The sequence below is a fragment of the Gobius niger genome, assembly GCF_951799975.1.
Source record: "Gobius niger genome assembly, chromosome: 3".
In the NCBI taxonomy this organism is placed as follows: Eukaryota; Metazoa; Chordata; class Actinopteri; order Gobiiformes; family Gobiidae; genus Gobius; species Gobius niger.
The window spans coordinates 28222851-28235392 of record NC_136854.1 but is presented as its reverse complement, the minus strand read 5'-3'; the positions used below and the strand labels follow the sequence as shown (position 1 = coordinate 28235392).

At 39.9% G+C, this 12542-nt stretch overlaps 1 protein-coding gene across 1 annotated transcript; it reads right to left on the bottom strand.

The window, feature by feature from the left end:
- Window positions 1-32: 32 nt before the first annotated feature.
- On the bottom strand, window positions 33-11994 carry LOC306960716 (A-type potassium channel modulatory protein KCNIP2-like). Its single transcript, XM_079553194.1, has 10 exons — window positions 11527-11994; window positions 4083-4185; window positions 3879-3999; window positions 3723-3792; window positions 3382-3452; window positions 2528-2635; window positions 1146-1250; window positions 494-556; window positions 262-413; window positions 33-227 (listed from the first exon to the last, which is right to left on the bottom strand). Exons 1-9 carry the CDS (start codon window positions 11597-11599, stop codon window positions 366-368), a joined length of 762 nt encoding a protein of 253 aa, XP_079409320.1. The 5' UTR covers window positions 11600-11994; the 3' UTR covers window positions 33-227; window positions 262-365.
- Between the last annotated feature and the right edge of the window lie 548 nt (window positions 11995-12542).

Genomic DNA, 12542 nt, shown 5'->3' with positions numbered 1-12542 from the left:
TTTTAGCATATTGTTTGTATAGTTTATTTCATAATGTCATCTTTATATAATATAAAATATTAGCACTTTGAGCCCCAATCTGTTCACACCATGCAAAAACAAAAAGAAAAAAAAACTAACATTGTAAAGGTTATTGCTGCATTTGAATGATGAATGTCCTTTACATGCACTACAGTGATTCATAGACAGAATGCGATGGGAAAAGACTGAGGGAAATGGCTCAGATTTAGGGAAGGGTCTGAGGTGTTCCTCCTGCTGCTTGTCCCATGTTGAACTTTTCCGGCCGCTCTTTGAGACTTGACTCGAAAGCGCCCTCTACAGTTGATCCAGTGAACACATGGCTTTTCTTCCGGTTTCACCAGAGCTCAGATCACATTGTCAAACAGCATCATGGACTGCATTATGTTCTCGTCCTGAAAGTTAAAGATAAATCGTGTTAGGGATTTGCGTTGCTTCAGGGTAAGTGGTTAATATTTTTTATATTTTTTGAAACCTTTTGACATGTTTCTAAAAATTCATCAATAGTTACAACTCCATCTCCATTCTGGTCCATTTTCTGAAACACATTCCGGTCAATTGTTAGTAATTATGCCAAGCAGAAATCCGTAAAAGTAAAGAACGAAGACCTGCAAATGGAAACGCAACAAAAAAAGTGACAAGCTTGATGAAAACAGAAAAAATCCACAAAAAGGTTAAAAAGAGCAATGAAAAAAATAATGAAAAGCGAAAAAATCTAAGAGAAAACAGCAAAAATGCAATGAAAATATGGCAAAAATGTGACAAACGCGACAAAAAAGTATCAGTTTTGAAGGCCTTAGCTTTCAAATGAGGCATTACACTGTCGAGAAGCTTTTAAATTTGGGTGAAGCCGACCTGGAGAAAATGCACTCAGTTAAGGCAGGGAATAAGAGGTTAATAAATTGCATCAAAAAAATTGCCACCACAATTTAGTCTCGAGTGAAGTCCAGCTGAAGGTAGGAGGGTATGTCAGTCTCCTCTCAAATGTTGAGTGTTTAAAATTTTCTCTGAATTGTATCTTACATATACATCACAATCTCTTTTTTTTTTCCAAAATCACATTGCTGAGTAATCAAAAGAACCTGCAATGACTTGTATTACGGTGTATAGTTCTATCAAAGACTCACCTGAAAGAAGCTGTCCACCTGTTCCTTGGGATCACTGTCCTTGATACAGGGGTAGGTGTGCTTCCCCATCATGTCATAGATAGAGTTCATGATGTCCGTCATCTCCTACAGGGGCAAAATAAACACATTCATATGCAGGTTGAATCAATGACCCCCTTATTGAACAGAAGCTGCCACTAAAAGCCGATTGCTCAGAGATTTAGAAGTTATGTTTTTGCATGTTGAATTGCCTTGTGTATGAATTGTGCTCTACAAATAAACTTGCCTTGCCTATGTTTACTGATTTTAAAGGTGCATAATGCAACTTTTTATGCAACAAAAAAAAAGTTGATATTTGTGCATATTTGACCTTGTATAAGTGGTTATCATGGCACCTATAATCATTATGGCCTCTACAATGCTCCGGGATCAATTATTTTGTAGGTTTTCTTGAGGGAGCAATGAAAACCTTCCAAACTATTGATCCTGGAGCGTCCTAGAGACCACTGTGATGGAGAGTAAAGGTGCCACACTGACCACTCATACAGCTACAAGATGAAATACGCACAAATATCAACTTTATTTTTTACATAAAAGTTGCATTATGCACCTTTAAAGGAATAGGCCACCGTTTTTACATACTGAGATATGTTCTTACCTTAGCTTTGACGAGTTCTTTAGGACCTGTCTGGTCTTCCCCCGTGCCTTCTATCACGTAAACACAGCGCAGACGGCGTTAGCATTTAGCCTCTCCCTCTCTCCTCTATAGCTCCAAAACAGGTCAAGATAGAAGCTACCAAGCTCTTCCATGTTTTCCCTATTTAAATATGGTTACGTGAAGTGTTACACTACAAAGTATAATTACACAAAATTAAACTGTGGATTTTCTAAGCGGATAAAAGGGGGAACTATAATGTAAGGCGTAGTAATACCAGGAGTAGTTTGGCATCCGCACAGTAAAGTGAAGATTACTGCGTGGATTACTACTCCTGGTATTATTACGCCTTACAATATAGTTTCCCCTTTTATCCGCTTAGAAAATCCACAGTTTAATTTTGTGTAATTATACTTTGTAGTTTAACACTTCACGTAACCATATTTAAATAGGGAAAACGTAGAAGAGCTTGGTAGCTTCTATCTTGACCTGTTTTGGAGCTATAGAGGAGAGGGGGAGAGGCTAAATGCTAACGCCGTCTGCGCTGTGTTTACGTGATAGAAGGCACGGGGGAAGACCAGACAGGTCCTAAAGAACTCGTCAAAGCTAAGGTAAGAACATATCTCAGTGTGTAAAAATGGTGGCCTATTCCTTCAAGTTGCTTCCTGTATTGAAATGTGTGTTATCAATAAAAATGCTCACTGTTACCCCTTGTTTATATCGGCCAGCGTATAGACCTGGCTTTTACCTCTCTGGTGATGCAGCCGTCCTTGTTGATATCGTACAGGTTGAACGCCCAGCTCAGTTTGTCTGCAGTGGAGCCTCTTAAGATAATGGACAGGCTGATGACAAAGTCCTACAGGAAACAGAGGTCAGACTGTACGTGGCTTTCAAAACAGACGGGAAAATATGGCTCATCATAAAGAATAAGATGATTCAAAATGATTAACCTCTTAACCCCCACCGGAACCAAACTCATTTTCTACAGCTTGGTTTTACCCAAATCTAAAAGCTTCTTGAAAAAAAAGTCTCAAAACAACAACGAAAACGAGGATGGAAAATACACCTAAAGAGTGATGAAAAAGCAACAAAAATGCCACAAAAGAGCGACAAAAACACTACATAAAGGTAACAAAACACTTCAAAAAAGCAATGAAAAAAGTGCTGTTAAAGCAACAATAAACAACAAAAAAACTACGAAAGCAAAACAAAAACGCTTCAAAAATGTGACAAAAACATGCCAGAAAAGTAACAGACAATAAGACAATGGAAAAGCGACAAAAAATATACCTAAAGAGTGATGAAAAAGCAACATAAATGCCACAAAAGAGAAACAAATAAAGTGACAAAAACACATCAGATGAGCAAAGAAAAAAAGTGATGTTAAAGTAACAAACGACAAAAAACTGCAAAAACATTACAAAACGCTTCAAAAACACAATGGAAAAGTGACCAAAAAAAAAGAGTGATGAAAAAGCAACAAAAATGCAACAAAAAAGGGACAAAAGCCAATTGTGTAAAGCCAAATTGGAGAGAGGTGAGAGGTGATTAAAATATGAAAAAAATGCTATCCAAACAATTCAAAATGGCCGCCCCACTGACCTCAAAGTTCACCGCTCCGTTGTGGTTGGTGTCAAAAGCATCGAATAGAAAGTGTGCGTATGTGCTGGAGTCTGGAGAACAGAACACAGGGATTATTACAAACCTTTTTTCAGTTCAAATGCTTAAGTCTAGTATAGACTTAATAATAGAATTACAAGTGTCAATGTCTTTGCAAACTACATTGAGATTGTGGTCTGTGAAGAGAGACCGAGTCAAAGATTATGAGTTTCTCTGGATTCCAGCCACCAACTCAAAAAACGAGGCCAGTGAAGAGTTTTGAGTCTAGGGCTTTGGCTGAATAATATTACCGGCCTAAAACAACAGAAACAGAGGAGACTGACCTCCCATTGGGAAGAACTGCGAGTAGATGCTTTTAAAAGTCTCCTCATTTACAACTCCATTGGGGCACTCCTGAAGAAATCGGATACACTCTTGTTACCTTTGGCACATTGAACACGTAAAAAACAAACACATCATTCACACGAGGACGACGTTACGTTTTTGAAGCCTCTGTAAAGGATCTGCAGCTCTTTCTTGCTGAACTTTGTTTGTTGTACGAGTCGGTCGAGCCCCTCTGGTCTGTACCACACTGTGGACAGTTCACTTTCGTCTGCCACACTTCCTGCGGAGGAGAGACGGGGTTGGCTCCGGTTAGAATAGGCTGTAAATATTTATGGATACTACAGGGTGAAGCCAGACACTTGCTTTGTGTGAGAGAAGGCCTGGAGCTGGAGCGACAGCAGGGCAGCAGTTTGAGGAAGCGCTGTTTGATCGTCTTCTTGGTGGGTTTGGGGCTCGGGTTGCCTAAAATCACCAGATATTTTTATTTTAAGTAGGATGAAAAAGAAAAAAACAGAGACGGGGCAGTGTACTGTACACCAGGAGATGTCATGAGCCGGGAGTTTTAGTGTTTTTGGATGTGGCACAAGAGCTCTTAGGATTTTGGACTGACTGGAGCTGACCTACAGTACAACTATTTCTGAAGCCAAACAAACTCAGTCCAAGATTTAGGACTGCTCTTCTTGGCACATTTGGCTGCAGTAAGTTGTAAATTACTGGCAGAAAAATGGTGATGTATGCCATTCAAGCAATAAGTAGGCCGTGGAATTGTTGTAATAAATGCATTTGTTTTTCAGGACAGACACAAGACCACATTGATGTTTGTAGACCAATAATGTCTCTTGTGTTTGGGATCTGTGTCCAGAAAATAAATAACTATAGCAAAAAAAAAATATTGTCATCACTCAAGCAACAATGGTATTTGCTTTACCTTATGCTACTGGTGCCCAAAGTGCAGCCCAGGGGCCAAATTTAGACCAATTTCTGTGGCCCTCAAGCTTCTTGTTGCATTTGCGCAGAGAAGGTAGTTTTTACTAATTTAATCATTCTACACAATGAGCTTGCATAGACTAATTCTACATAATAGCCACAAAAACTAATATTTTTTTGAGGGACAGAGCTGCATCAAGCCTCCAAGTCTAAGTGAAGGTGTGCGACACAATTAAAACCTCTCTTAGATGCATCCAGTTGAATGTAAGTAAAGAAGTAAGTGCTTTATTTGTCATTGTGCAATTGTGGCCCTCAATGCCTTACAAACTTCAAAATGTGGCCCTCGATGAAAAAAGGTTTGTGCGCCCCTGCCTTATGCTGTTGTATTGCTGCAGTTGTGGAGGGCATGTGCTTCTTGAATTGAATAGAATTACAGTGGGTCAGTTCCCCACAGACTTCCTATTGTATGTACACTGTATGGATCAAAGTATTGTACAAAAGAAGAAAAAACACACAAATCCTTCCCTCCTTTATTACAGCCTGTCTGTAAGTACCTGAGGCTCATTTCTAAAGTTTCCACAAATGTATTCAATTCACTTGTGTCTTTAATGTTTGAAACCACATTCCTCGTAAGGTTCCTCTGGTTTGGTCTGCACAGCTTCACTCCGCACTGCCCACTGGTCTAAACTCCAGTCTGACACACCCCTGCTGTTATCAGTGAGCTCTCCGAGTGCTTCTATATTCTCTTTGTGCCCTGTCTAACGGCGTCTGTATCAGAAGTTTTTTGCACCAAAGACACACAAAGAATAAAGTGTGCTGAACAACACGAGAGCGTTGCAGAGTGAAGACGCCAACTGCATCCTTTGAGGAGTTGATAATATGGCATATAGACTCAAATGAGGGAATAAATGGGGAAAAAATATGTAATTTGTCGAAGCCCATGTGACATAAAACATGATTATATTTTCTTTTTGGCATGCAAGAAAACAATTTTAAAAACATAGATAGATCTAATAGATGCGTATAACAGCTACACTATGCGAGCAGCTATATGAGCGTTTAACCACTAGAGAGAACTGTTGAGCTTTGACTGAGTTACAAAGCATGTCCTGTCAAGCAAAGTTTAGTTCAGAGCTCACATCCTGCCTGGCAATAGAGGAGGCTGTGTTTCAGATGTAAATAAATGTATACCAGTAAACATAAACATGACAAAATAATTCAAATATTTGTGTCACTTTGCATTCACAGAAATGGAAAATAAATGTCCATGTGCGTCTTTGTTCGAGTCCAATAAAGGCTTAATTTGTTGAGATGTGAAACACAATATATACTCAAGAGTTGTCAATCAATCCTCAAATACAGCAGCTGCTCGGTCATGGAAAGACAAACAGGCACTGCCCAGCCTCTTCCAAAACAACAGGCTCACGAGCACAGGCTGAATAAGATGTGATGCTGAGCTTAGATTAGAAGGGCACCTTGATGTGATGAATACGTAAACTGTATTGTTTCTGTGCAGCCCTTTATATCTAATGAGGCAGCGACTTTGAATGTGAGAATCAATGTCCACGGTTGGGGGCAAAAGTCAAGAGTAGATCAAAACTCACAGCAGGGTAAAAAAGACCTCTGCTATGGAGGGTATACATGGCACAATGCACTTTAATCAACAAACGATTCTGATTTGACTGGATTTATCTCACTAAACACAGATCCTTGAGTCGTCTTCTGTACTCTGTTCTTCAACAACAGAGTACATAAGACGACTCAAGAACCTTCATTGAAGATGGACAACTCCTGTACGACTGAGAGCCTACACAGACACCAAACACAGAACATATGAGCAATGCAATACATCAGGGGTAGGCAACGTCAGGCCCAGGGGCCAAATCCGGCCCTCCAGACAGAACCTCTGGCCCCCAAGATGATTTTGAGAAATACTGTTATGCAAATAAGAGAACAAATACCCGTTAAAGTACTTTAAAAGAGAAATAGTGTCAGTATTTTTTTATTTCCTGGCAGAACACCCCAGTTGGTCATATTTAATGTAAAACAGTGATTCTCAACTGGTGGGTCGGGATTCAAAAGTGGGTCGGGAGCCTATAAGGAACTGTTTTTTCCCCAATATTTTCTATCTGACACGGTATGAGTCTGTTCAAATTAATGTTATTGGGTTGTTTTGAACATACATTTCAGTCTTAAAGGCAAATCTACTGCTTGTTCAATAAAAACATGTGTGGAAAATACAATATTGTCATATATTGTTTCATATTTTAAACGATATATGACAAGTTGCAGTTTTATTTGGGTCGTGGCTTGCCATTCAAGGGTAATGGTGGGTCCCAAAGCCAGACCACTTGAGAACAACTGATGTAAAACATTGGCATTTGCAGAAAAAGGTTCTTTACTTTAGGCTACAGTGGTGAGGTTTTGGCAATAATGAAAATCGTCTGCGACACAACCCTGCCTACAATACATGAACAGAACATCACAGTAGAAAACATATACCACATAACAATACAATCATTTCTGTAAAATCTATCCCTAAAGTACTATACCGGATTTTTTTTTCCCCTCACTAATGGAATGAAATGTGTTTTGTCTTCCTATACTGTAAACTCAGACATCTGTTGGGAAAAAAAAACTGTGCATCTATTGATAAAGCATTTGCATACATTTTATGCGCGCTTGTTTTCCACCATTTCTGTGAAAGTGACCCTGAAAAGTAACCTTGCATTCAGTTGCTTCCTGTTCCATCGTTTGTCATTAATAAGGCACACAAACCTGGTCATGATGTAAAAAATGATATGTTCCTGTCAACTAAACACCTCCTAGTTTCCCCATATGGTCTCATCATACTAAACAGAACCCCCAAAGTTCCAGACTGAGCATGAAAATAAATGCACATTCATTTGTCTTACTGCTTTGTTTGACATTCTCTCTAAAGTTCAAGAGCCGCAAATGAGTTCCTCGCCCACTGCACCTGACAGGTTTCCCCAACGGCATTGAAGGGTGGGGTCGTACACATATACATTTCCGTACAGGGACAATACAGTAACCTTTACAGTCTCATCTCTCTCAGTTTGCAAGTTGACCGACTGCATATGCCAGACAGTAACAGATCGGTCCCAACAGATGGTGAGCAGTGAATAAGAGATTCAGTTTTCCCGTTTCAGTTCATTCTGGCAAGTCTCCTTCCTGGGTTAAATACACCACCAGGCTGATAATATTTTAAGATTAGATTTATTTATTTGAGAGGGGGACGTACATATTCAAAGCCGTGCAATCCTGAAGCCCCTGTCCTATAATCTCTAAAGCTGACTGGACCAAGCACTGTCCACTGTGGGTGGTTATCTGCTTCTGCTCACACAAACCACCGCACCCCACAGCAAACAGTTCAGCAAATCTCACTGTAATGTAGATTATGCAATAACTACAACCATTTACTTTAGGCTATGTGACCCAAGTGATGTCTCTGTTTTCCCGAGTCCTGCAGCTCAGACCCATCCATTGGAAGACATAGTTGTTTATTGTAATCCACGAAAAGACATGGTGATGATTATAAATGCACAAATCATTTCACAGAGAGACACACTCCTGCATCGATACAATCTGCTGGGATTATCTGAGGATTTTTGTCTTGTTCCCACAAAGATTTATTTTGAAGAAAAATGTCGGATTTGGGGTGGGCTAGAGAAGAGATCACTGTCTCAATTGTGGATGACAGACCTTTGTATAGAGAAGTATTTGGACAGACTGCCACCAATAAAAAGGAGCTGTCCCTAATTCAACGCTAGTTCAGGGGTAAATCCGCTTTCTACTGCTAAAATATACTATGGAAAGCAACACAACAAAAAATATATATTCTCACTTCTTGTGCAAAATGGGAATCCAACACTCAAGCTTGACTGTTATTAGATGGATCACATTTATACTTTCTCTGCCGTTGGTCTCTTCAACCCTCACCAGCAACAAAATATCATTCTTAAACCTTATGCGAAAGTGAACCAGCAGCAGCGCACAGACCTTTTATCAAATCCCCAACAGGCTTCTGACAACTTACGGTAACTACTAACTAAATTACATGTACTTTTTTATCTTGAAGATGTCAATCCAAACCAAGCTAAACCAGCAGCAAAACATCTAACATACTACATTTATTACTTCATTTTACAGTGGTTCATATCCTTTTACTTGAGGGCGAAGTAAAGGAGTGAAACATATCTTCTCGATAATCTATCATTTTAGAATATTTAATGTCCAAAACCTCAACAACATACTTAAAATGTACATATAATAGAATTGATAATCATAGAGTAACCACTTTCACCTTCTTTAACTGAAGTATTTCCAAATACCCCTAGTTTGTGTACCCTGTCCCCACTCCCGGATGAGAAACACATACAAGCACTTAACCTTTTACCATTGGCACATCCTGCTCCTGATCTGGCACAATCTACTGAAGCACTCGTTAATTACACTTTATGATGTTTCTTGTACAGCACTTTTTTTTTCATGTGCTATATAAATAAAGTTGACATTGACATTCACAATATCTGTTTGCTTTATACAATTGTACACAGTTTAGCTCCACCTCCTATTTCCACATTTGTCACTGTTTATTCAAACCGAAGCACCAGAGGGAATTGCACAATCTCTCTGAGGAGATCAGCATTCAGCCTGGCTGTGTTCTCCCGCACAGCCTCCCATCACTGGAACACAGTGTCTCAATCAATAAGAGAGGCCCCATCATCTCAGTCGCAAAGTGAATACCAAAAACTGCCTTTTTTCTCTCTTTGTTTTTTGCTTGGCGTGTGTGTGTATGTTATGTTGTCTGATCTGTCTGCTACACCGTTCCATTATATTTTACTATATCATATTACATTATCTTATATTATATTAGGTAATGCTGTATATTAAAGGAACAGGCCACCGTTTTTTCCCATACTGAGATATGTTCTTACCTGAGCTTTAGAGGAGTTGATGGCTTCAAACGGGGTGAAGCTAGAAGCGACCACGCTCTTCAACGGGCACGAACACAAACCAGACAGGTGCGTATCAACTTGTCTAAGCTCAGGCAAGAACATATCTCAGTATGGAAAAACGGTGGCATGTTCCTTTAAGGTGTGCTCATTAAGTATTAATAAGGTATTGATAAGCATGAATAATATGACTGTAAAGTATTAACACTCTTCTTATTATATTTTATCTGTTAACATACTAATAGGCCATTAATAATACGCTTATTCATAGCCAACCCTTAACTTAACCCTAATCTTAACCCCTACCCTAACCCTAAAATTATTACTAATGCTTATTAATACTTATGAGCACACCTTAATCTAAAGCGACACCACTGATATTTTTATGATGCCCAATAAGATCTGCGGATGGAAACCTTTTGTCTAATTCGATAGCCATTGCTAGAATGTTTATTATGTATAATGTCCCACTGAAAACTAAATAAAGGAATAACAAAATAATACTATATGAAGACACTGACTGCACTTACTTGTCATGGCTGGAGCAGATGTAGCAGCAAAGCATAAAAATAATGGATTCCTAGATAAAATTGTTGGCAAAACAATAAAATGTCTCCATACATTGAGAACCACCTCTGACCAGCGCCACAGCAGCAGTGGCCGAGGGTCCCAGTGACATGTGAGGTGTGTTGAACAAAGTGATGACTTGGCAAAGATATGTGAGTGTTTATAATGCATGAGCAAGGCAGTAAATGGTGATATTTGGAGCAAAGCATCAACATGGGGGGGCTTCCTTGGCCTTTGATTTCACCTAAATTTCAAACCATTCATATAAATTCTATTCTTCTTTTCTGATACGTCTTAAGTGCTTCTTGTCCTTCCTTCTTGCTCACTATTTAGTTAGCTGATAGCATGTGGATATCAAATTGCAAACAACATCAACCACACTATAGTGGCTCTAAGATGACACCTCTTCTCCAATACTAGCCCCTTTCGCATAACTTATCATGAAAGATGCTATTTTCACTCTCATTGTTATTTTTAGATTTGAAAACACTTCTATAAACAATGACGGCGCAAAGCAGAGAAAGGAGGTTTGTACAGAGGCCTTTCTTTGACAGTAGTGACAAGACTTATCTGATCTTAAGGGAAAAACAAAAGTGTAAGTTTAATTTTAGATAAAGGTGGCCATCATCTAAAATAAATAAGTTCCTACTGGGCTGTGGTGGAGCATTGGTTCTCAAACTGTGGTACTTGAGCCTCGTCTGGACGATTGTCATTTGATACAATTTGGTTCATGCTTTTGGAGTGCAATACATTTGGTCTTTCGAGGTTTAGCCCTGATTAAGTCCACGTTGAAGTCTCTGTTAGCCCATTTTTAAACCTATTTAGTACTGGTTTGTTTCTGATCTAACCCTTCTGGTACTGGGGAAGTAATATATTTTATAACTTAAGATGCTCTGTGTGAAAAGTTTGGGAAACATGATGAGTTCCACTTGCAGAGGATTAAGAAAAGTTTTACCTGTATCATAAAACTGTAACATTTACAAAAGCAGCTTTACCTTGGTTCCCATCTGATACGCCCTCAGGCAACCATGCCATTCCACAATGACTCTTGGTTGCACTACACAGCCATAGACTGTCTTACAGTTGAGCCACCCTCCCACTCAGTCAATATTTCAGAATCAATTTTCAGCAGTCACTTTAATGGAGGGTTTGGCACTTAGTTTTAAAGCCATGGCTACCCAAGAAATTAGGTTGTGCATAAAGTAATTCATTGTGCTGTGGTCCTCTCCAGTTTATAACTTGCTACCCATTTCGGAAACGCGAGGTTAGGGCAATCATGGCTCAATAAGTTACACAAATCAGACAAATGGCAAAGCAAAGAAGCGGCTCTTACCTGTGAGTGGGTCGTGGGATCGGTCCAGCTCTCGTGAGTCCGACAAACTCTGGTCCTGACTCCTGGACTTCATGTCTCCAACTCTCGGTCTCACAATTTCACACTCTTCATACTGTATTACTCCAATGGTTTTACGCACAGTCTCTCTCTCCCATCACAATGATGAGTGAGGGCTGCTCGCGCCGTGCGTCGTTACGCGTTTCCAGATCTCGCCCCGGGGGGATTGGGCTGCTGATGCGCTTAGCCAGTTGTGTGTCCTCCCGTACGATAAAATCCAAGTAATGACAAGGTTTTTTAGGAAATCAAGATATGCTTTTGGAGTGAGAGGAGGGATGAGAGAGAGACCGGGAGGCGCTGGGGAGTTGGTGAGTGATGGTCTCACCTTGGAGCGGCTGTTAGCTGAGTGGACAGGAGTTGTGTGCTGATCAATACAACGTCAGGAGCGTCCTTGAACGGAATCCTAATACACGAAAGGGAGGGTCTGATGAGGGGAATACCTAACTACACAGAATTGTTTTCAAATTTATTTAGAAGTTCTTAAAGAAAGTCCAGTCAAAATGTCAGGACTAAACAACAGATGATTTAAAGCCACTCTGCGGAACATTCCAGGTTAGGCGAAACATGTCAGAGCAATTAAACCGTCAGACAACATGTTGATTAAAGTAAGAACATATGAGTGGGTCACTTCTTATCGGCTAAAGCAGCTAATAAGAAAAGCATACGGATTTTATTCATGGACTCATCAGCTTTTAACACTGTTCAGTCATCCACACACCTTTTAAACACTGGACTTCCCCAAGGCTGTGTTTTATCACCCATTCTCTTTTCTGTGTACACAAGCAACATCTTGTGCAATAATGAGCCTTTTTAAATGACTTGCGGATGACATGGCACTGGTGGCATCGGTGGAGAACCCCGAGCAACTGACCAGGTACCAGCAGACCGTCAGCGACTCGGTCCAATGTCTGGAACTGAATGTTGCTAAAACTAAGGAGCTGGGCTGGGGGGACAGGGAG